Here is a 25760-nt window from a genome sequence, read left to right on the forward strand (position 1 = left end):
ACCCAGTATCCACATTTCAAGCATAGTGCCTTCTGGCCATATCCCTCTAAAAGTTCAAAATGTGGGTGGGAAGGCAGCCTGGCTGGAGGATTCAACCCAGCAAATAATCTTTTCAGAGTCTATATGTCTTCATTAGTCATAATGAGTGGTTAGGAGTGACCCCTCCCTTTTTTAGCTTATTACGAGTCAGTGTGTCTCATTTTACACCTGAGATTATTTAATTCAGTGGTTCTCAAAGTGCAGTGTCCAGACCAGCAGCATCACCTAGGAACTTGTTGGAAGTATATGTTCTCATTTGTTCATACAGAGCTACTGAATCAGAACCACTAGGGATGGGGCTCAGCATTCTGTTTTAAAAGCCCTCCATGTAATTTTCATGCCTGCTAACGTTAAAAAACAACTGACTTATGTTTATCAGTGTATGCTTTTTGGTAACCATATCAAAGAGTGACTTTCCCAATGTCTGATTCATAGTAGGCTCTCATTAAATATTACCCTGAAAATGAAAATATACTTAAGTTGTAATGCTACATTCTATAATGTTTACTATCATATTTTAGTCCCTTTGTAACTGTATACTCAGGAATGAGTAGTTGCCCTCAGATTATTCATTTTCCTTCCCTTTAAGATTAGCTCTTCAGCCTTTTATTTAATATGAAAGGTTATCTTCAAAGAAAATCGTTGCCCAATGCTTCAGTTATTTAATTCTCTGGAGAGTCACTGAGAAGCAAAGTTGGCTCATGCCAATCATTTCTTTCCCATTTTTAAAGAGGGATAGTCACTTCACTGTCAATAATGATTAGTGAATCTTTTTCTAATCTCTTCTGCAGGACCAGCCAGAAGTTCAGTGGCCACGAATTTGTTGTTTTAGAACTTCTAAATTGGCTTTGAGTCTGCTTAGACAGCAAATTCATCCAAGGGCTTTAATACTCTCAGCTTTGCTTCATGTAATATGTGAAATGAGGAAAAATCAATCACAGAGAATTTTGAAGTGCAATAGGTTTATGGAGACAAAGGGGTTCATACTGTGACATGTGAATTCATGTGTATTATATATCCAAATAATTTTTGATTTGTGAAATTCAGAGGAATCATGGACTTGAGATTGAGTGACATTCATGTGGTACAAATCTCTTTCGCATCTTGTCAGGCAAATGCCCTCTGGGGGTGGGGTTGAACAGCATCCCTGCATATGAGCACATCTAGCTCTTGTGGAGAGGTTCCTCAGGTTGGAGCATCAAAAGGGAGAGTCAGGGCCTGAAATTGTGTATGTGTCCTATGGGAATGAAATAGCAGATTCTGGGTAAAAATTGGCTGTCCAGGGATCACTGAGATTTGGGGGAGGCCTGGCATGAAGCAGGGTGGGGATGTAAGGATGGCCAGGGTGTGCTGACACTCTATGAGGAAGATGAAAAAGTGTGGTAGGGGTGGGAGGGAAATGGGCCTGCAGGGACCCAGGGATCTGAATAACTATAGGGCCTCCCTGGGTAGCATTCCTTGTGATTCTAGGGGGGAAGTGGGTAGGAGCATGCTGCTAGTCTAGAGTTGTGCTGAGTAGGGCTAACCACTCCCTGAGTAGCTCTTTTTTTTTTCCTGAGTGAAGCCAGCTACTGACATCACAGGCTCCAGATTGGTAGCTGGATTTACAGCTGAGCCCTGGCCGACACTGCTCAGTTTTGTACCCCAAACTTCAATTCGTTCAGAGAGAGGGGAGAATGGAACTGTAGAGCCCAGGCTCTGGGAGGCAGCCTGTAAAGACCTGCATTTTGAAGTCCACAAACACTGAACACCTTCCAGGTGCCAAGAACCTTGAAGACACTAGGGATGAAGTGACAAGCAAGACTTCCTGCCCTCAGGAAGCGCCGAGCCTAGTGAAGGGGACAGATATCTAAACAGGTTATTATAATCCAGTGGGTTGATTTTTGTAGACACAGAATGTTACCTGAATCAATTCAGTTTTTTTCTGCCTGAGGAAGTCAGCTAAGTCTTCCTAGAAGAGGTGATACTGTCACTAGGCCAGGTAGCAAAGAGGGGAAGGGGCACTGCAGGCAAAATGAAAAGCGTCTAAAGAAGTATAGTGCTCTCAGGAAATGGCAAATGTTACGTTTTCACAGTAGCAGAAGATACCTGAGGGTGACTGGTGGACCTGAAGTTGGACAGGTGATGTAGAGTCAGATCACAGAGGACCTGTATCTTTCTGGGGGAATAGGGAGCAGCAGAGCTTTAAATAGGAGAGAGACATGATCAGATTTATTTTAGAAAGATTATTCTAGCTCTTTTGTGGAGGGTGAATTAGAGGGAGTAGAGCCTTGTCAAAGTATGGTTGAGGCATGGTGAGGGTTTGACTCAGGGCGATTTCAAGGCAGTGGAGACGTCAAGTTGACTTTTGGACTCTTTGCCCAGCTGACTTCTCTTTTTTAGTTCTATCCTCACCTCTTTGGGGGCTGCTCTGGCTGCTGCTTCTATAGTTGCTGTCTCCATAGTTGCTTCTGATACAGCAGATAGATAGAACTTGAGCCTACATTCTCTCATTTATTCCATGGAACATTTTTGTCTCTCAAAGATTTTACAAACTTTCCTAAGAGTGTGGAACTAAAGTTAATTACAAAGAATCCTATGTTAATATACTAGTAAATAAATTCTGTCCTTAAATACCATCTTTTGTGATAAGCAGTATTCTTTGGACTTGACATGTAATCTAAGTGGCTTACACTAGATGCATTAATTCATTCATGAAACTTTTATTGACATTTACCATGTGAAGGCACTGTTAGCTTTACTGAAGGGTAACATAAAAAGTACTGAATGACCTCTTGCAGAATGTACCAACACTGCTTTATTCTTTACAGCTATAATGCAAGGAACTTTCTAAAAGCACTTGGTTCATTCATTCATACGTTTACTCATCCATCCATTAATCCATCAGTCAGCATATATTGGTTGAGTATATACTTTGTGAAGGCAAAGGAATGAAAGGAGGAACACATTAGGGGTAGAAATAAAAATAGAACAGAATTTGGGTGGAGCTCACAGTTCTCAGAAAGTCCAGAATATAAAAATAACCTCAAGATTCTGGACAACTTACTCTTTAATACTAGGGTCATTTTCATTATTAAAAAGCATCTTGGTTTAGAAAGTGATGTTTTAGCTCCTTAGATAACCTCTCCTATCTTTGCTTCCATGTTTCTCTGGTAGTTACTTGAAGCTTTTGATCACTGGACTGTGGAACTATATTCATCAGGCCACAATAATTTCAAGAAATGAATAATGAAAGTATTTTCCATTATCTTTCTATAGGATTTTCTCCTCAGTCAAAAAGGGACCAAATAGTATGCTTTTCTAGGCAGGTGTGATAGAAGATATTCAGTGTACTCCTCTCACTTCCCAACTGATGGATTCGTTTGAAAAGTGACCCAGTTTCAGAATTTAGCTACTAGTTGTTTGTGTAAAGGGTCATAAGAGACCATCTTAGAAATACTACATACCCAGACATATTTTGATCTTTTCCTACTTTAAAGTCCTGCTTTAATTGAAGAAGGCCTTTCTCTTTCTATAGTCTTCTAGTCTTTTATGGAAAGAGCACTTGCTGGGAGTTAGATGACTTGATTTCTAATCCCAGCTATGCTGCTGACTAGCTGTATGACTTTAGGCCAGGGGTTGGCAGGCTACAGCCTGCTGCCTAATCTGGCCTACCACCTGTTTTTGTAAATAAAATTTTATTGGAACACAGTCATGATTATCTGTTTACGTATTGACTGTGGGTGCTTTCGTGCTATAGCAGAGATGAATATTTGTAACAGGGCCATATGCGCCACAGAGCCTAAAATATTTACTATTAGGTCCTTTATGGAAAAAAGACTCCAAGCTCAGCATTACGCAGGTCATTATCTTACTTGAGTCTCAGCTTCCCCATCTGTAAACTTTAGGAATTGGATTAGGTTTTTCCCCAGGGCCCATGTCCTTCTTAGCATTCTGTTACACTATAGCTCTTCCCACAGAAAAGCCTCATCTAATACAATCACTGTACACTGGGATATAAACCTATTCATGTTTTCATTCACTTATTCGATTCATTAGGCACCTGGCAAGCCTCTGTAGAAAACTAACAAGTCTAAGAGACTCCCTGCCCTTGAGAAGCTTATAATCTGGTTAGAGACATAGTTACAATGTTCAGAAGTTAAATTATAATAGAAAATAATAAAGGATAACATTCCAAATTTAGTGATTATTATTAAAGGTGTTCAGAGGAGAGAAATCATTATGGGCTGAGATGATTAGGGAAAACCTATAGGGGAAAAGTGGAATGTTTTTAAAGAATAGTCATCTCTATGACTCCATAGAATACTGGATTTAGTGTCCCTCTAAGGTAGTAGTTTTCAAATTTTATAGTGCAGGAAAATCACTTAAGTTACTGGGAAAAAATGTAAATTCCTGGAACCCAGCTTTAGAGATTCTGAATGTAGGTCTGGGGTATGTCCCAGAAATCTGCTTTTTCAAAAAGTACCCCAGGTGATTCTGATATACATGGAGAATACTGCTCTGGAAATTTGGCAAGTTTCTGCCTAGGAATTTATGCTAGGTTTGGCCGAGTCTTATTAAATCATGGATTTTGTGTGACCAGGAGGAACTCCACTGTCCATGGAGCAATTACTTCAGTGACTTGCTCTCTCCTTTTAGGGAATCTGAGATCTCCCAGGCCAAGAAGAACAACCTGAGGACTCTATTTCTGAAGGCCATTGAACTCCTTTAGATAAGTCCAGAGGGGAAATCTGAGATCAGTACAGCTGTTTGTCTACGATAGCTGAGGGTAAATCATTGGAGTCAGGGAACTAACTACTTCCATTAGCATCTGACTGTTGGTCCTTTTGTTGTGAGCTCCTTGTTTCTGCAAAGATGGCTGGGGTCAGCATAGTGGGTCAAAAAAAAACCCTAGATGAGAGAGGTTGGGAATCTCCAGTCTGCATCCCAAACCGTGTCGCTGATGACTTGAGCATATCACCAGATACTCAAGATACAGAGGATAGATTCCACCCATGGGAGAATGACCCTCTGAAGAGAAGTTTGGAATTATCATCAGAGCCATGGGAGGGGACATCTGGAAGACATGTGGGTGATGTTTCATAAGATCCTGTCAGGCCTCCAGTCCAGAAGAGAAAGCTAGATCCACTTCCAAAAAAACATAGACATCTTAGAAAGGTCATAAGGACAAAGAGAATGAGAAAGAGGAAGAGGAAAGTGGAGACCCACTGCCCTGACATTCTTCCAACGCCTTTGTTACCACCACAAAGTGAAGAAGATGAGGTGGTAGGTAAAAAGATGACCCTACTCAGTGCCAAGGAAAGTGATCCTGACCTTCCCAATGAGGTAGGGATGAGGCATGGGGTAGAAAAATTCTGGGCTTGCCACACACACTCCAAGCATATACCCAAACGTATAATGGCTCAATACTCTAAAAATGTATTTCTTTCCCAAATAACAATTCCAAGTGGTTCCAGGATGGAGGCTGAAGGAAGAGGACGTGGGTACCACAAAGGCATTCAGTGATCCAGGCTGATGGTGCCTCTGCCAACCTCAGCATGCAGTTTCCATGGGGGATCCTGCGTTACTCCAGAAGGGAAAATAACGACAACTCTTCACCTGGGGTGGGAGGAGCTGGGGATAAGGAACTTGAGAAACAAACTAGGATCCTTGGGCGCAGATAGGGTATGAAAGAACTGGTTCTGAAGGTCAGGTTCTTTCTGTATAGTGCGTTTGCATTGAGGGCTTTTAAACGTTTTCTTCTACTTGCAGAACAGATTACAGAGCCAGCAGGATGAAGGTACCTGTATGATGCCTCAGGAATGTCAGATCCAGCCCTGTGAGCTCTCAGTGTCCCAGGAGCTCAGGCCCTCTTCTCCTGCAGTGACATCCTTGGCATCACCACCACTCTGTCTTCGTTGCTTTTTAAGCTGTGTCTGCCAGACGTTCTCAAGGTCTAGGAAGAGGAAATCTCCTGGAGGAGAGGGCACCAGGCAAGCTGAGACAGGAGGTGATGCTAAGGCTCTGAGACCTGGTCTGCTGAGGGTTCTAGGCAAAAACAAAGTACAGCCTCACTGAAGTCTGTAGAGTCTGTAGCCAGTTGAAATTAATTTAGGTTTCCCTTGTGTTTAGTTTAATAGTTTTCTCTGTGTCATTGTTCCTGTTAGTTGAGCTCTTGTCTGTCTAAAAGAGCTGCTTTTAAGTTGAGATCCTCAAGCCTAAAGAGGTAGTAAAAGGAAAGTAACTTTGAGGCTTTTAATACCGTGCCCAGGAGTGGGATTGCTTCTTACTTCCTCCCATTAGACTGAAGTAGGATTCACTCTGGAGCAGTGGTTCCCAAATTCATGCATATTTCACTCATGTATTTAGTTGGCTTAATTTTCACTAACTTCCCTGAGGATGGAAGTTGTACAGTTTCATCATTTTGAGTAATGTCTCCTGATATCTATCACCAAGTAGAGATTTCTTATGCCCAGCTCCTCTCATTTTTTCTTTTTAACCTTTAGCTGGAGATTCATTTTGCATTCTTCATTTTCAGTACTTCGTTGAAATTCTGCTACTTTCTACTTGATTTGGCTATGCCAAATCAGCGGGTGGTGGTTATTACTGTTCTTTCACATGATGCCACAATTACTCTCCCATCTCTAAGCATTGTTTCATTTTCTTTTTCTTACTTGTTAGTAAGATACCTGGCTTCTGAAGTGTGCCTGCGGTGTTCTCTCTGTATTGAAAACATAGTCACACTAGGTAATGCTCCTTCCTTGGCATTCTTTAGCCAGACTCTCACAGAATCCTGAGTTCTTCTGAGAATCCCAAATACAATAAGTACTTTAAAAAAAAGTTCTAGATCATTTCACTTCCCCCTTGTTCTGGTATGCTGGGTTAATCCTCTTCCCAGGGTAGAAAATAAGAGTTTAAATTAACCTTATACCCTCCTAGGAGGAGGGAGTAGGTTTAAGAAGAGTTTGAGAGTTTCTCTGTAACTTTAATTACCTATTGTTATTTCCTACTTGTCCCAGTTTCCCAACTCATATAAGATTAATAAATAAAAGTAGAAATATCAATAAGTGTGTAAAGGATCTGCATAGGAAGGAAGTTGTATATTTTCTTGCTTCCTTAAGACTGACCTTGATGGTTACTATATTGGAATTAGAGAAGATGACCAATATGTTTGTTTTGTTCTTTTCTCTCCTGGAACAGGGCTTTGTACTGTTGAGGGAATGTAGTTGGAAAGGGAATAGAATGAGTTGCAAGAGCAGTGGCAAAGATCCTTAAGACTCCCTTGGAGGTAATTGGTAGAAATTGACCTTGAAGAAGTCTTTTGTGTTATGGTGTGTTGACGATTTCAAATTAGAATTAGGAATTTTGCTAAATGTCATACTCAGTGCCTGGAGTAAAATGGGGCCCATTTCTAAATCAGTCATGCTTTGAAACCTTTATTTTTTTTAAAAAGTCATTGATTTCTTGTTTTAGAAAGTATGGAGTTTTAATAGAGTTAATAGACCGTTGGAAATGGGGCGCAAGCTATTACATGAATTTCAAATTATCCAAACTATATTTATGTGCATGTTTTCTCAATTTAATACAGGCAAGGCATAATGTACATAAAGTCTTGAGTCATAGAGCCTATTATTAAAGGCTCAAAGGAAGGTAGATGTTAGTGTTGCTATTAATACTTTAGTACTGTTATTGTTTCTTATCATAAGATGTTTCAGGATGAGCTGTTTTATCATAGAAAAACTATCAATTGGAGCCTAGTTTGCCATATCTCCAACCCGTCTCCCATACTGATTTTCACATAAGGTTTATTTACTCCAAATTTAGAGGACAGGTTTCAGATAAGGAAAGATCTGTATAAGCACTTAGTTTTGAAACTCTTTTGCTCATGTGTCTTGACCCCTTGCTCACAAACAGGAGAAAGGGTGTCCACCTCTCTTCTGATGCATTTGTAAATGAGGAAGTACATGTTCTCTGGTTTCAGATTTTGTGTTGCTTTTTTTTTTTTACAAGTAATAAACTTTATTAGAAGTTGAGTATCTGTTAATTAGCAGGCAGCTATATAACTTAACTATAAAGCCACTACAATTCAAACATTGTAGCATTACTACATGAATGAGCACATATACAAATTATACAGAAAAGAATATCCACAAATAGTTCTAAGTATGTCTGGGAAGTTTGATTGTGACAAAGTCAAGGTATAATCTTTAAAATTGATGCCTAGAAAACTACACACCCATTTAAAACTAAAGTCTGTACCTCACACTACATACCAAAATAAGTTAAACCAGTTGCACATGTAAGAAGCTTGCAAGATGCCACTTTATCCTAACAAGATGTGTCTTTTACAAATGTTTTCTCCCACTCTGCGGCTTGTCTTTTCATTATCTTTTTTTTTTTTACAGGTTTCTTCTTTTATTGATTAAAATTTAATACATATTAGATGAATAAGTTCACACGGTTTTCCTTGACAGTGGCTATTATCCTCACGTTATGTAGGATGCAATGGGCGCATTAACCATGACCTTCTTTACCCAAGAACAAATGACCATAGTTAAGAAGCCAAAATTTCTGGCTTTCAAAACATGTATTCTTGTTGTAAAGATAATGGAACATTTTTTTAAACAAACTAAAAAAAAAAATCACTTATTAATCCAAATCTCCATCCCCAGCCCCCAGTACAATAATAGCCTTGGTCTTTTGTCTTCCACTCCAGATGCTGGTGTCTAGGTCTTGCTCTTTCCCAGTTGTGGTTTATGTTCCACTGCAACACAAGCAGTTTTCTAAGTCTGCAGATGGTGGAAGACTCAAGGAGGTTTTTTCTCTACAGCTTTATCAACACTGATGAAATACTGGCAGGGAGAAGAGATGGGAGCTTCAACTCTTTCCAAAGAAAGAAAGTTTAGGGAAAGAGGGGTAATTCACATTTGGAAGATTAGAGGATAAAAGAAAGTCTATTTTCTTAGATGAAAAAGGGTTGATAGTCATAAATGGTTTCTGCAGGTTCTCATGTTTGTGAAGAGCCTTGTGTATCCACTCACTCCTCCATGCCATCTCCTCATGTACAGTCTTCAAAAAGAGAGGAAACTTGCCCACAGTGATCTAGAAGTCAAGGTCCCAAATAAATTCTCACACTGATGGTTCTGACAAGCACCAAACAAAAGGAATTAAGATAGTACAGGTAGCAGACAAATAGCAATAGAAAATGAGTTAGGCAGTGATCCAATAATTTCTTGTGGATTTTAGTCCTTTGCTCATAAAGAAAATTAACATAAAGTGTTTATTTTTATTTCTTTATATCTTTATTGGAGTATGATTGCTTTACAATGGTGTGTTAGTTTCTGCTTTATACCAAAGTGAATCAGTTATACATATACATATGTTCCCATATCTCTTCCCTCTGCGTCTCCCTCGCTTCCACCCTCCCTATCCCACCCCTCCAGGCGGTCACAAAGCACCAAGCTGATCTGCCTGTGCTATGCCGCTGCTTCCCACTAGCTATCTACCTTACGTTTGGTAGTGTACATATGTCCATGCTTCTCTCTCTCTTTGTCACAGCTCACCCTTCCCCCTCCCCATATCCTCAAGTCCATTCTCTAGTAGGTCTGTGTCTTTATTCCTGTCTTACCCCTAGGTTCTTCATGACATTTTTTTTCTTAAATTCCATATATATGTGCTAGCATATGGTATTTGTCTATCTCTTTCTGACTTACTTCACTCTGTATGACAGACTCTAGGTCCATCCACCTCATTACAAATAGCTCAATTTTCGTTTCTTTTTATGGCTGAGTAATATTCCATTGTATATATGTGCCACATCTTCTTTATCCATTCATCCGATGATGGACACTAGGTTGTTTCCATGTCCTGGCTATTGTAAATAGAGCTGCAATGAACATTTTGATACATGACTCTTTTTGAATTATGGTTTTCTCAGGGTATATGCCCAGTAGTGGGATTGCTGGGTCATATGGTAGTTCTATTTGTAGTTTTTTAAGGAACCTCCATACTGTTCTCCATAGTGGCTGTACCAATTCACATTCCTACCAGCAGTGCAAGAGTGTTCCCTTTTCTCCACACCCTCTCCAGCATTTATTGTTTCTAGATCTTTTGATGATGGCCATTCTGACTGGTATGAGATGATATCTCATTGTAGTTTTGACTTGCATTTCTCTAATGATTAATGATGCTGAGCATTCTTTCATCTGTTTGTTGGCAGTCTGTATATCCATTTTGGAGAAATGTCTATTTAGGTCTTCTGCCCATTTCTGGATTGGGTTGTTTGTTTTTTTGTTATTGAGCTGCAAGAGCTGCTTATAAATTTTGGAGATTAATCCTTTGCCAGTTGCTTTGTTTGCAAATATTTTCTCCCATTCTGAGGGTTGTCTTTTGGTCTTGTTTATGGTTTCCTTTGCTGTGCAAAAGCTTTGAAGTTTCATTAGGTCCCATTTGTTTATTTTTGTTTTTATTTCCATTTCTCTAGGAGGTGGGTCAAAAAGGATCTTGCTGTGATTTATGTCATAGAGTGTTCTGCCTATGTTTTCCTCTAAGAGTTTGATAGTTTCTGGCCTTACATTTAGGTCTTTAATCCATTTTGAGCTTATTTTTGTGTATGGTATTAGGGAGTGATCTAATCTCATACTTTTACATGTATCTGTCCAGTTTTCCCAGCACCACTTATTGAAGAGGCTGTCCTTTCTCCACTGTACATTCCTGCCTCCTTTATCAAAGATAAGGTGACCATATGTGCGTGGGTTTATCTCTGGGCTTTCTATCCTGTTCCATTGATCTATATTTCTGTTTTTGTGCCAGTACCATACTGTCTTGATTACTGTAGCTTTGTAGTATAGTCTGAAGTCAGGGAGCCTGATTCCTCCAGATCCGTTTTTCGTTCTCAAGATTGCTTTCGCTATTCGGGGTCTTTTGTGTTTCCATACAAATTGTGAAATTTTTTGTTCTAGTTCTGTGAAAATTACCAGTGATAGTTTGATAGGGATTGGATTGAATCTATAGATTGCTTTGGGTAGTAGAGTCATTTTCACAATGTTGATTCTTCCAGTCCAAGAACATGGTATATCTCTCCATCTATTTGTATCATCTTTAATTTCTTTCATCGATGTCTTATAATTTTCTGCAGACAGGTCTTTTGTCTCCTTAGGTAGGTCTATTCCTAGATATTTTATTCTTTATGTTGCACTGGTAAATGGGAGTGTTTTCTTGATTTCACTTTCAGTTTTTTCATCATTAGTGTATAGGAATGCCAGAGATTTCTGTGCATTACTTTTGTATCCTGCTACTTTACCTAATTCATTGATTACCTGTAGTAGTTTTCTGGTAGCCTCTTTAGGATTCTCTATGTATAGTATCATGTCATCTGCAAACAGTGACAGCTTTACTTTTTCTTTTTCGATTAGGATTCCTTTGATTTCCTTTTCTTCTCTGATGGCTGTGGCTAAAACTTCCAAAACTATGTTGAATAAGAGTGGTTAGAGTGGGCAACCTTGTCTTGGTCCTGATCTCAGTGGAAATGCTTTCAGTTTTTCACCATTGAGGACAATGTTGGCTGTGGGTTTGTCATATATGGCCTTTATTATGTTGAGGAAAGTTCCCTCTATGCCTACTTTCTGCAGGGTTTTTATCATAAATGGGTGTTGAATTTCGTCAAAAGCTTTCTCTGCATCTATTGAGATGATCATATGGTTTTTCTCCTTCAATTTGTTAATATGGTGTATCACGTTGATTGATTTACGTATATTGAAGAATCCTTGCATTCCTGGAATAAACCCCACTTGATCATGGTGTATGATCCTTTTAATGTGCTGTTGGATTCTGTCTGCTAGTATTTTGTTGAGGAGTTTTACATCTGTGTTCATCAGTGATATGGGCCTATAGTTTTCTTTCTTTGTGGCATCCTTGTCTGGTTTTGGTATCAAGGTGATGATGGCCTCGTAGAATGAGTTTGGGAGTGTTCCTCCCTCTGCTATATTTTGGAAGAGTCTGAGAAGGATAGGTGATAGCTCTTCTCTAAATGCTTGATAGAATTCGCCTGTGAAGCCATCTGGTCCTGGACTTTTGTTTGTTGGAATTTTTAATCCCAGTTTCAATTTCAGTGCTTGTGATCGGTTTGTTCATATTTTCTATTTCTTCCTGATTCAGTCTTGGCACGTTGTGCACTTCTAAGAATTTGTCCATTTCTTCCAGGTTGTCCATTTTATTGGCATAGAGTTGCTAGTTGTAATCTCTCATGATCTTTTGTATTTCTGCAGTGTCAGTTCTTACTTCTCCTTTTTCATTTCTAATTCTATTGATTTGAGTCTTCTCCCTTTTTTTCTTGATGAGTCTGGCTAATGGTTTATCAATTTTGTTTATCTTCTCAAAGAACCAGGTTTTAGTTTTATTGATCTTTGCTATCGTTTCCTTCATTTCTTTTTCATTTATTTCTGATCTGATTTTTATGATTTCTTTCCTTTTGCTAACTTCGGGGTTTTTTTTGTTCTTTTTTCTCTAATTGCTTTAGGTGCAAGGTTAGGTTGTTTATTTGAGATGTTTCCTGTTTCTTAAGATAGGATTGTATTGCTATAAACTACCCTCTTAGAACTGCTTTTGCTGCATCCCATAGGTTTTGGGTCGGAGTGTCTCCATTGTCATTTGTTTCTAGGTATTTTTTGATTTCCTCTTTGATTTCTTCAGTGATTACTTCATTATTAAGTAGTGTATTGTTTAGCTTCCACGTGTTTGTATTTTTTACAGATCTTTTCCTGTAATTGATATGTAGTCTCATAGCGCTGTGGTCAGAAAAGATACTTGATACAATTTCAATTTTCTGAAATTTACCAAGGGTTTATTCGTAACCCAAGATATGATCTATCTTGGAGAATGTTCCATGGGCACTTGAGAAAAATGTGTATTCTGTTGTTTTTGGATGGAATGTGCTATAAATATCAATTAAGTCCATTTTGTTTAATGTATCATTTAAAGCTTGTGTTTCCTTATTTATTTTCATTTTGGATGATCTGTCCATTGGTGAAAGTGGGGTGTTAAAGTCCCATACTATGAATGTGTTACTGTCAAATTCCCCTTTTATGGCTGTTAGTATTTGCCTTATGTATTGAGGTGCTCCTATGGTGGGTGCATAAATATTTACAATTGTTATATCTTCTTCTTGGATCGATCCCTTGATCATTATGTAGTGTCCTTCTTTGTCTCTTCTAACAGTCTTTATTTTAAAGTCTATTTTGTCTGATATGAGAAGTGCTACTCCAGCTTTCTTTTGGTTTCCATTTGCATGGAATATCTTTTTCCATTCCCTAACTTCCATTCCCTAACTTTCAGTCTGTATGTGCCACTAGGTCTGAGGTGGGTCTCTTGTAGACAGCCTATATATGGGTCTTGTTTTTTTATCCATTCAGCCAATCTGTGTCTTTTGGTGGGAGCATTTAGTCCATTTACATTTAAGGTAATTTTCGATATGTATGTTCCTATTCCCATTTTCTTAATTGTTTTGGGTTCGATATTGTAGGTCTTTTCCTTCTCTTGTGTTTCTTGCCTAGAGAAGTTCCTTTAGCATTTGTTGTAAAGCTGGTTTGGTGGTGCTGAACTCTCTCAGCTTTTGCTTGTCTGTGAAGGTTTTAATTTCTCCATCAAATCTGAATGAGATCCTTGCTGGGTAGAGTAAACTTGGTTGCAGGTTTTTCTCCTTCATCACTTTAAATATTTCCTGTCAGTCCCTTCTGGCTTGCAGAGTTTCTGCTGAAAGATCAGCTGTTAACCTTATGGGGATTCCCCTGTGTGTTATTTGTTGTTTTTCCCTTGCTGCTTTTAATATGTTTTCTTTGTATTTAATTTTGACAGTTTGATTAATATGTGTCTTGGCGTATTTCTCCTTGGATTTATCCTGTATGGGACTCTGTGCTTCCTGGACTTGATCAACTATTTCCTTGCCCATATTAGGGAAGTTTTCAACTATAATCTCTTCAAATATTTTTTCAGTCCTTTTCTTTTTCTCTTCTTCTTCTGGAACCCCTATAATTCGAATGTTGGTGTGCTTAATGTTGTCCCAGAGGTCTCTGAGACTGTCCTCAGTTCTTTTCATTCTTTTTTCTTTATTCAGCTCTGCAGTAGTTATTTCCAATATTTTATCTTCCAGGTCACTTGTCCATTCTTCTGCCTCAGTTATTCTGCTATTCATCCCATCTAGAGTATTTTAAATTTCATTTATTGTGTTGTTCATCGTTGCTTATTTCATCTTTAGTTCTTCTAGGTCCTTGTTAAATGTTTCTTGCATTTTGTCTATTCTATTTCCAAGATTTTGGATCATCTTTACTATCATTATTCTGACTTCTTTTCCAGGTAGACTGCCTATTTCTTCTTCATTTGTTAGGTCTGGTGGGTTTTTATCTTGCTCCTTCATCTGCTGTTTGTTTTTCTGTCTTCTCATTTTGCTTATCTTATTGTGTTTGGGGTCTCCTTTTTGCAGGCTGAAGGTTCGTAGTTCCCGTTGTTTTTGGTGTCTGTCCCCAGTGGCTAAGGTTGGTTCAGTGGGTTGTGTAGGCTTCCTGGTGGAGGAAGTAGAGCCTGTGTTCTAGTGGATGAGGCTGGATCTTGTCTTTCTGGTTGGCAGGTCCACATCTGGTGGTGTGTTTTGGGGTGTCTGTGGACTTATTGTGATTTTAGGCAGCCTCTCTGCTAATGGGTGGGGTTGTGTTCCTGTCTTGCTAGTTGTTTGGCATAGGGTGTCCAGCACTGTAGCTTGCTGGTCGTTGAGTGAAGCTGGGTGCTGGTGCTGAGATGGAGATCTGTGGGAGGTTTTCGCCATTTGGTATTATGTGGAGCTGGGAGGTCTCTTGTGGACCAGCGTCCTGAAGTTGGCTCTCCCACCTCAGAGGCACAGCACTGACTCTTGGCTGCAGCCCCAGAAGCCTTTCATCCACACAGCTCAGAATAAAAGGGAGAAAAAGTAGAAAGAAAGAATTAGTTGAAGAAGAAAAAAAGAAAGAAAGGAGGGAGGGAGGGAAGAAGGAAGGAGGGAAGGAAGGGAAGAAAGAAAGAAAGAAAGAAGATAAAGTAAAATAAAGTAAGATAAAGTAAAATAAAGTTATTAAAATAAGAAGTAATTATTAAGAAAAAAAATGGACGGATAGAACCCTAGGACAAATGGTTGAAGCAAAGCTATAAAGACAAAATCTCACACAGAAGCATACACATACATACTCACAAAAAGAGGAAAAGAGGAAAAAATCATAAATCTTGCTCTCAAAGTCCACCTCCTCAATTTGGGATGATTCGTTGTCTAAAGGAGGGAAGGAAGGAAGGAAGGAAGGATGGAAGGAAGGAAAGAAAGAAAGAAAGAAAGAAAGAAAGAAAGAAAGAAGAAAATAAAGTAAGATAAAATAAAATAAATTTATTAAAATAAAAAATAATTATAAAGAAAAAAATTAAAACAAAAAAAAACCAGACAGATAGAACGCTAGGACACATGGTGGAAGCAAAGCTATACAGACAAGATCTCACACAGAAGCATACACATACACACTCACAAAAAGAGGAAAAGGGGAAAAACTCATAAATCTTGCTCTCAAAGTCCACCTCCTCAGTTTGGGATGATTCGTTGTCTATTCATATATTCCACAGATGCAGGGTACATCAAGTTGATTGTGGAGCTTTAATTCGCTGCTTCTGAGGCTGCTGTGAGAGATTTCCCTTTCTCTTCTTTGTTCTCACAGCTCCCAGGGGCTCAGCTTTGGATTTGGCCCCGCCTCTGCACGTAGGTCGCTGGAGGGCGTCTGTTCTTCGCTCAGACAGGACGGGGTTAAAGGAGCAGCTGCTTCGGGGACTCTGGCTCATTCAGGCCGGGGGGAGGGAGGGGTACGGAGTGCGGGGTGAGCCTGCGGCGGCAGAGGCCACCGTGACGTTGCACCAGCCTGAGGTGCGCCGTGCGTTCTCCCGGGGAAGTTGTCCCTGGATCCCAGGACCCTGGCAGTGGCGGGCTGCACAGGTTCCCCGGAAGGGGGTGTGGATAGTGACCTGTGCTCGCACACAGGCTTCTTGGTGGCGGCAGCAGCAGCCTTAGTGTCTTATGCCCGTCTCTGGGGTCCGCGCTTTTAGCTGCGGCTCGCACCCGTCTCTGGAGCTCCTTTAAGCGGCGCTCTTAATCCCCTCTCCTCGCGCACCAGGAAACAAAGAGGGAAGAAAGTCTCTTGCCTCTTCAGCAGGTCCAGAGTTTTCCCCGGACTCCTTACCGGTTAGCCGTGGAGCACTAACCCACTGCAGGCTGTGTTCACGCCGCCAACCCCAGTCCTCTCCCTGGGATTCGACCGAAGCCCGAGCCTCAGCTCCCAGCCCCGCCCGCCCTGGTGGGTGAGCAGACAAGCCTCTCGAGCTGGTAAGTGCCGGTCGCCACCGATCCTCTGTGCGGGAACCTCTCCCCTTTGCCCTCCGCACCCCTGTTGCTGCGCTCTCCTCTGCGACTCCGAAGCTTTCCCCTTCTGCCACCCGCAGTCTCTGCCCGCGAAGGGGCTTCCTAGTGTGTGGAAACCTTTCCTCCTTCACAGCTCCCTCCCACTGGTGCAGGTACCGTCCCTATCCTTTTGTCTCTGTTTATTCTTTTTTTCTTTTTCCCTACCCAGGTACGTGGGGAGTTTCTTGCCTTTTGGTAGGTCTGAGGTCTTCTGCCAGCATTCAGTAGGTGTTCTGTAGGAGTTGTTCCACGTGTAGATGTATTTCTGGTATATCTGTGGGGAGGAAGGTGATCTCCGCGTCTTACTCTTCCGCCATCTTCCCCTCGTCCCGTCTTTTTGGTTTGAATTATTAGACATGGTTTATGGCTTAATAAAGTTGCTTTTATTAAATATATTTAGAAAGTTAGTACAACTGTATCAAAGTAAAAAGAAATTAAAAAATAAAATCTACTATTATTGATGAGAGATAAAGCTTAGGGGTCATTTTTTAAAATTGTTTTCCAGCAAGGCAGATAAACATATTATGAATGTGTTGTAAACAGAAATAATTGACAAGTATAAAAATGATCATATTTAATGTGTTTAGTTCCCTATTTTTTCATGGGAGTTCTAAGAACTAGGTAGGTGGCAGGTGTACTTATTGCTATAGATCAATGAAGTTGAGATTAAGCGGGTCAATTAAACTTTTCCAGTGATTTTCCTAAGTTCACTCATTAAATCTGATAGGGAATCATAATACAAGTTCTTTAAACAGATTATTTTACCACAAATCTATGGTTTTCTTTTCTATATGTGATTGCTTTTGCTCTGTTCTTATTCCAGCATGCCATATGAAATACTTCCTGCTAACCATTTTGTTTTTTTCACCTTGTCCTCACATTACTGTCCAAATTCCAACTAATGTCATCTTTACTTACCTGGAAAATTTTAACATGAAAAAACTCTGGCTGATGTAAAGTTGTACAAAGAACAAACACAGACTGTAAGTAACTGATTTACTTATTAAAATGAGTTTTGACAGAAAAAGTAGAAATTGTCTAGCCCCACTCTCCTATTTATCCAAGGAACCTGAAGCACAGGTAGCTCTCTCAAGATGACAGCTGGTTAGGGGCAAAGCTAAAACAAGTAATAGCTAATAGATTAAATATTGTACTTTTATGTATCATCTATGATCTTCAGGCAATCTGTGTATGGTTGATATTAATATTTTCATTTTAAAGATGAGATAATTTAAGTTCATAAAGGTCCCAGAACTTGATAAGTCTTGATGTGAAATCCAGACCCAGGTTTATTAGTCTCCAAAGCCTATACTCATTACATTCTACCTCTCAGTATTATAATATTATAAAATCTCTTTGTTTCTAGTCTAACTCTGTAAGGTCAAGAACAGGCAATTTTTTTTATTTGCCAGAATTTAGATTTTTAACCTTTATACATCTGCAATAAAAATAGTACAATAAAAAGAGTCTAATTAATATGACTGTTTCTTCCAGGTAAAATTTCTATATTTGGTAGTAAATAATAAAATAGTTAACCTAAGTATCATTGATAAAAGAAAACTGCAGTATAATATAAACAAAGTTTTAATCATTACAACCAATTAAGCTTAGACAATTACTTAACTGAAAAACAATCAAGGGAAAAAGGGATAGTACACAATCAAAGCAGGGCCCTTCACTTGACAGGGTCACAAGATAAAGCACAGCAAAGGTGAATTATGTCCCATAGAGAGCTAATAGACTTGAGAGTGTTTCTAACCCATTTTCAGGTGAATGATTTGGGACGTGGGTAGCAGAGAGATAGGCTCTTCTGCGTAACCCAGTGACCCTTGAAATAAGTGAGTATACTCCTGCTAATGAACTCCAGGCTTTAAATAGGAAATTTGAATTTTCTCACGCCTTAAAACATTCTTTTCATTCTGATTTGACAAGACCTCTTTCAAGACAAAAGGAAAGAACAACAAAACTGGAAGATTCAAGCCACTGGACTGTGTGGCCAAGGAATGTTGTTCTTCATTTTTTCAAATTCAAGTCGTGAGGACAGCTGTTGTACATGGGAGATCAGCTTGGTACAGATTTCTTGTACTATATTATGTCAACTATAAAGAATTGCAGCACTGCTCCCATCATGGAAGCTCTGTGATAGACTGTCTCAGACACATGGTTAAAACCCTCCTGGCTCACAGTGCTAGAGGAAGTAAGTCTTTGACTAGGATCCTTGTTCCGCCTCTCCCCACCAACCCCCGTGCCTTAGAATCAGTCCTGCAGTTGGTAAGAGACTCAAGGAAGGCTATTTTATTAGAGGAACACTATTTTTATAGAGGTTTATAGTCTACATGAGGACAAAACCCAGAACAGATTAAAAGAATCTTTAAATAAGTTACATAATTTTGGATAAATTCAGAATTCTGGGATTCTATTAGAAATGATTTCTAATGTGAACTTCTTTCCTGGTCGTAATCACCATTCTGATTCTTGGATGCCTGTGAAAATACACAGCTCTGGCTCATTACAATGGTAGCCCTTCTGGTGAGCAGGACAATAGATCCATTTACAGAGAGTGATGAAACAGTAACTGGGATTTTTAATAACTGCTGTGAGAAATAGCCCCTTAATGTCTGTCCCTTTTCTTGAAAGAAAGAAGAATTATAATGACTGTAAAAATAAGGAAAATAGTACATTTCAATCAGCATTTAGTGCCAAAACTTCTACTTGGCCTGTGATGCTCAATACGAATCTCTGGATAAAAATTATGTATAGAAGATAATAGATCCCATATGGTTATCCCATAACCCCTTTCCTAAAAGCTACCATTCATCTTAATTTAAAATTTGGTTTCATTTTAAAATTAAAATTATGAAGCAAAGGTCTATAACTCTGTAAGTTGTCTAATTCTACCTGTTACATAATTATATAATAAGTAGTTGGGAAATATCTGCCTGAATCTGGATTTAAAAGTTGAAAAATTTAAATACTGAATCCTGGTTTTGCCATTTGCTATTGTGTAACTTTGGCTATTTATTTAAACTCATTATTCTTTGGTCTCCTCGTCTAAAAATGGAAGATAGTAACACCCCAAAGGTGTTTTTGAGGACTTCATGAGATAATATCTCTGAAAAAGTCTAGTGACTGTTTTGTAGTAGAAAGCTTTTGACATGGTAATGCTTATTGAATTCTTAGAAAACAAAACAAAACATTAACTTCACTAAGTGCTGTACAAGGGTAAGTAATGCATGGCAATCTTTACTTCTCAGAGCTAAGTCCATTTCTGGGGGTACCACGTGGAGCAGATAGTTTTCCTATTTCTTTAATCCCAATTTGAGTGTCTCTTGAGAAAATTTTTATCTCAGAATTTAAGTCAAAACCCCTTTATTGTTACAATCTGTGAAATCAATATTAGTTCAGCCTTTATTCTTTTTTTTGGTTTGTTCTTTTATTGGGGAATAGTTGTGTTACAATGTTGTGTTAGTTTCCGATGTATAGCGAAGTGAAGTAGAGTTCCCTGTGCTATATAGCAGGTTCTCATTAATTATCTATTTTATATATATTAGTGTATATATGTCAATCCCAATATCCCAATTCATTCCCCCACTTTCCCGCCTTGGTGGCCATACGTTTGTTCTCTACACCTGTGTCTCTATTTCTGCCTTGCAAACTGGTTCATCTGTACCATTTTTCTAGACTCCACATATATGCATTAATATACGATATTTGTTTTTCTCTTTCTGACTTACTTCACTCTGTATGACACTCTCTAGGTCCATCCATGTCTCTACAAATGACCCACTTTTGTTCCTTTTTATGGCTGAGTAATATTCCATTGTATAGATGTACCACATCTTCTTTATCCATTCGTCTGTTGGTGGACATTTAGGTTGCTTCCATGTCCTGGCTATTGTAAATAGTGCTGCAGTGGACATTGGGGTGTATGTGTCTTTTTTTAAAAAAATTATTTATTTTATTTATTTACCTTTGGCTTTGTTGGGTCTTCGTTGCTGCACACAGGCTTTCTCTAGTTGTGGCAAGTGGGGGCTACTCTTTATTGTGGTGTGCGGGCTTCTCATTGCAGTGGCTTCTCTTGCTGTGGAGCACGGGCTCTGGGCACGTGAGCTTCAATAGTTGTGGCATGCGGGCTCATGGGCTCTAGAGCGCAGGCTCAGTAGTTGTGGTGCATGGGCTTAGCTGCTCTGCGGCATGTGGGATCTTCCTGGACCAGGGATCGAACCTGTGTCCCCTGCATTGGCAGGCGGATTCTTAACCACTGCGCCACCAGGGAAGTCCTACATGTGTCTTTCTGAATTACGGTCTTTTCTGGGTATATGCCCAGTAGTGGGATTGCTGGGTTGCGTGGTAATTGTATTTTTGGTTTTTTAAGAAACCTCCGTACTGTTCTCCATAGTGACTATATCAATTTACATTCCCACCAACAATGCAAGAGGGTTCCCTTTTCTCCACACCCTCTCCAGCATTAGTTGTTTGTAGATATTCTGATGATGCCCATTCTAACTGGTGTGAAGTGATACCTCATTGTAGTTTTGATTTGCATTTCTCTGATAATTAGTGATGTTGAGCATCTTTTCATGTGCCTCTTGAGGGCCTTTATTCTTTCTGGTAGGGCTGCATAGATACTCATCTAGTCATAAACTGGTTTAATGCAACATCTTTTTTTATAAGTCATTAACATTTTCTAAGAAAACTTCATTGTAAAGACAGTTTATTCAATGGCTGTTATAGAGTGATGGTTCTTAACTTTTTCTGCTTAAACCCTCCTAAATGATAGGAGATATCCTGTCAATAACAATACTTCACTATAGCAATGATTATTGAATGTTTAATGAAATGATGATAGAGACACCTACCAGCTATATTAGAATTCTGGAGACATTATCATTGGGAAAAGTGCCCCCTCCCCTGTATTTTATCTTTTTTTTTTTTTTTGCGATACGCGGGCCTCTCACTGCTGTGGCCTCTCCCGTTGCAGAGCACAGGCTCCGGACGCGCAGGCTCAGAGGCCATGGCTCACGGGCCCAGACGCTCCGTGGCATGCGGGATCTTCCCGGACCGGGGCACAAACCCGTGTCCCCTGCATCGGCAGGCGGACTCCCAACCACTGCGCCAACAGGGAAGCCCCCCTCCCCTGTATTTTAATAACTTCCTTTACCATTTCCTTTATCTATCTGTTGAATATTACTACAAGACTGACTGTGTAAAGGACCATTAGATTCCAGTGATTGTGATCTGAAATTTTATTTTGTTCTACTCAATAAGCATATATGGAACATATGTGCCTAAGCTGAAGCTATTTTATCTCAAAGTAAAGCAAAGGAAACATACATAAAAAGTAGAAGAACCTGTCTGTCCTATCAAATAATTTTCAGACTGTTCAGAGAAAATAAGACAAGCACTCACACTATGACTACCAAACGATATTAAAAGCATCCAAATGAGCTTAAGAGAGCATTTGACAATGTTTAAGTAAGAACTGATAGGATGCCTTGTATTGGAAGGATATTGCAAGATGGAATATAGGAGATGCCATCTTTGAATAGGTAAATTTTGACCTGAATTTGAGGGAAGAATATGGGCTAGATTTTATCCAGTCCCACAGCCAAACAAGTTAAAATCACTTTACTGGATGGAGTCCTGGAGGCTGGATGGAGCCAGAGCACCAGGTGTGACCAGATACAATAGAAAGCTGGCAGAAATGGTGAAGCCATTACAGACGAGTCCTTTGTTCAAGGGTAGGCAGTTTAAAAGATGGGTCAGGAACAGAAGACAGAGCTACAAAGTTAGGCCCTGAGTAAAGGCAGTAATGGTACAGAGGCAGTCACAAAAGAGAGAGTAAAGAGGGTCTAAGACGTTTACCTGAACAGTAGAAAGGGCTATGGTGTGTTGGTCATGAAGCATTTTGGGGGGAAGGTCCCCTCCAAAGGAAAACAGGGTGGATAACATTGAAGGAGATGAAAGTGGATGATTCAGATCGAGGACATCATGAAGAAAGACACAAATGTGGCATTATTAGGTCATATATGGGGGACATGGAGTAGCTTAGAAATGTGTGGTGGAAAGTAATGAGAAATAAGATGGGGCCATTTGAACCCCATTATTGTATTCTATACTTGGCTCTGATTCATAGTTCAGAGAGAGCCATTGTAAATTCTTGATCTTCTCTAAGGAGGTAACATTGCCCAAGTTAGCAAGCCTAAGAAGGAGCAAGTGTGGGAGTAGAGATGTGCAAGGGCATTAACCTAAATTCAGCAATGACCTCTAAGAATATGTTGTTTGGTTAGCTGCTTTCTACTATACATCTGGGCTAGATGATCGCCTCTTTTTCACCACTTGCTTACAAATAATATATATATATAATTTTTTAAAAGTTTTTTTGATGTGGACCATTTTTTTTTTGTCTTTATTGAATTTGTTACAATATTGCTTCTGTTTTATATTTTGGTTTTTTGGCCACAAGGCATGTGGGATCTTAGCTCCCTGACCAGAGATCGAACCTGCACCCCCTCCGCATTGGAAGGCAAAGTCTTAACCACTGGACCACCAGGGAAGTCCCACAAATAATATATTTTTGTAAGAATGGTAGATAAAATTAATGCTTACGAAGGAACCCTTATGTGAAAACACATAGTAGTTTGTATTATGAAGAATGTAGAAAATCATGATCTGACTTAGGTTTCACATTCTGCATTAGTCAAAAATTAAACATAATACATTTGGTGGAGACGTCTAAATGCTTATTCATAAGGTAATGTTACTGACCCTCCAGAGCTCGTCTCCAGGATGGGTCCTTCTGTCCAGTGTCGTTGGTGCGAATAGAAGGAGATGAGTTCAGTTCAGAAACAAAGGAAAGCTTTATTCTTGGGTCAGAGAATGGAGAAGTGCGAGCTCTCTTGCTCTAAAGCACAGGCTCTCCTGACAGGCTTGGGGGTGGGAATGCTTTATAGAGATCCCCTCAGCGGGGAGGGGGCAGAGTTCTCACCCGTTGGTGAGAGGTGTGTTGCCCTCGCTGCAGATCGCAGTGCGGGCACAATGTCTCTGCACGTGACCCGCCACCGCCACACTGAATTGCAGTGTGGAGCGCAGTGCTTCTGCACGCAGTCGCTGAGCTGAGGTGCAGGCACGGCAGTTGCACACGAGGAACTCAGGGCTGAAGAACCGGGTGCAAGGCCTCTGCACGCGGCATTCTATGAGCAAGTGAAATGAGACTAAGCACAAAGGGAAAGAAAAGGTTACACTTTATTTTATTATCTAGTTTCTATTTTTATTTCCTGGGAATTGTTAATGGGCTTTGCTGGTGACAGCAACAGAGTGGTACAACCTAGTATTTGAGAATCCCACTGCAGACAGAGCCTGGGTTCAATTCCTGGTTTTACCACTTAGTAACTATGTACCTCAAATTCCTTTTTTTTTGTGCCCTGATTTGCTCATCTGAAAAGAATAATTATACTTCATCATAGAGCTTTGGTGAGAATTAAATGAGGTAACACATTTAAAGAACTTAGAACTTGGCACACAAAGTGCAAGCTCAACAAATATGCATCTGTTGTCATCAGATGGGCAGGATCCTTTTTAAAGTACTGATTTGCATGGGAAGAGGTGTTAAGGTTTCAAAGGGAGAGGATTGTATGAGGTCCCTGGGGAGTCTGACCCTACATGTAGAGGCTCCCAGCCTCACCAGACATTCTGAGCATGGCTCATCACCACACCTAAAGAGATTCTCTGTGTTAAGATAGTTATTACGTGACTATAGGGTATTTTTCTTAGCATCTCATTGTGAAGGAGTCTAATTAGTCCTTTATCCCCAGTGCTCAGCACAGTGCCAAGCACAGTAAGTACACGATAACTTCTCAGTAAATGTCTGTCAAGTGAATGAGTGAACAATTCACTGAAGAACAGAATTTCAGTATATGCAAAATTAAATGTGCCACTCACACAAACAACATTTTGTTTCTCTCTCAGATAGCTTTTGCAGTGTTTGGCACTGAAGACAACTCTCAGATCATGACACGTAGTGGGAGATCCCCCAAAGGGACTGAGTATGAAGTTTTCATCAGTTAAGTGGGATGGAGCATGGGATCAGCTTTAGGCTGATTAAAAAAATAGATTCAGAACTGCTATATTCAGTGATTAAGAAGAACTAATGCATTCCTCTTTCCAGCAGTCTCAGTTCTTTGCTTTAAAATGCACACGTGCACACAAACACACTTGCACAGGCACAAAACACAAATATAGCACAGTTACAATATCCCTTTATTAATTTGGGTTGTGTTGTATAACAAGCTACCTCAAAACTTAGCAGTTTAAAACAATGACATAAATTTAGTTCATGAATCTGCAAGTTGGTCAGGGTTTGGCAGGGAAGTCTCTTCTTGTTCTATGCAGTGTAGCTGGGGCAGCTCTGTTTTTGACTGACGGTTTCATATCCAAGATGGTACACTCACATAATTGACAAATTATGGCTGTCTGTCATCTGCTTCCTCAGCCATGCTGTGGGCCAAGGGCCGAAGTTCCTTTCCACATGGGGTCTCTTCATAGACTGTCATCCATCACAGCATGGTGGCTGTGATCCAAGAGTGAGCTTCCCAAGAGAACCAGGTAGATGCTAGGTTTCATGATCTAGTCTCAGAAAGCAGGTAATGTCAATTCTATATAGACCACCAGATTCAAAGAAATATAGACACCCCCCATAACACCCCCTACCCACCCCGCCCCGCCCCCCAAGCTGCAGAGGAGGAGTGTCAATGTCACATCGTAAGAAGAGTGTGTGGAATGGGAGATCTTGTTGTGGTCTCCTTGGAGAAAGTATGGTTAATGCTTAGAGAAATGCTAATTCAAGTTTTGAAGGTCCCAAAGTGACAAGAATATTCTGGTATGTAGGAAATATTTTCTGGAAGAGTCATACTCAAATGGAGAAGACATTTTTGTTGAGATTTGGAAAAGACAGTTTCAATTACATGTAAGTTGTGCCATGGTACTTACCTTTGAAGAAAGTTCCCAACAGTATGAATAGGACAAAGGGAAGGGGACGTTAGCTGGCTTAGGTAATTTAGCATGAAGAGCTGAGTGTCAACAATTTAAAAACTAAAGTTAGGAGTCCTCACCTTGTCCTGTTGATGCCAGTGGAAATTCTTTTTTTTTTAATTGAAATATAGTTGATGTACAATATTATGTTAGTTTCGGGTGTACTATATAGGGATTTGATATTTGCATACCTCATGAAATGATTACCATGATAAGTCTAGTTACCATCTGTCCCCATACAAAGTTATTACAATAT

The 25760-nt window shown here is 39.8% G+C and overlaps 1 protein-coding gene across 1 annotated transcript in view; it reads left to right on the forward strand.

Moving 5' to 3' along the window:
- LOC137224294 (uncharacterized) overlaps positions 1–25760 on the forward strand; it is a 480626-nt gene that overhangs the window by 76288 nt on the left and 378578 nt on the right. Inside the window, exons 3-4 of the mRNA XM_067737162.1 lie at positions 5126–5364; positions 5791–6028. Coding sequence (XP_067593263.1) covers positions 5126–5364; positions 5791–6028 — 477 coding nt within the window. The remainder of the gene's footprint in view (positions 1–5125; positions 5365–5790; positions 6029–25760) is intronic.

The sequence above is a fragment of the Pseudorca crassidens genome, chromosome 5 (genome assembly GCF_039906515.1).
Source record: "Pseudorca crassidens isolate mPseCra1 chromosome 5, mPseCra1.hap1, whole genome shotgun sequence".
Classification (NCBI taxonomy): domain Eukaryota; kingdom Metazoa; phylum Chordata; class Mammalia; order Artiodactyla; family Delphinidae; genus Pseudorca; species Pseudorca crassidens.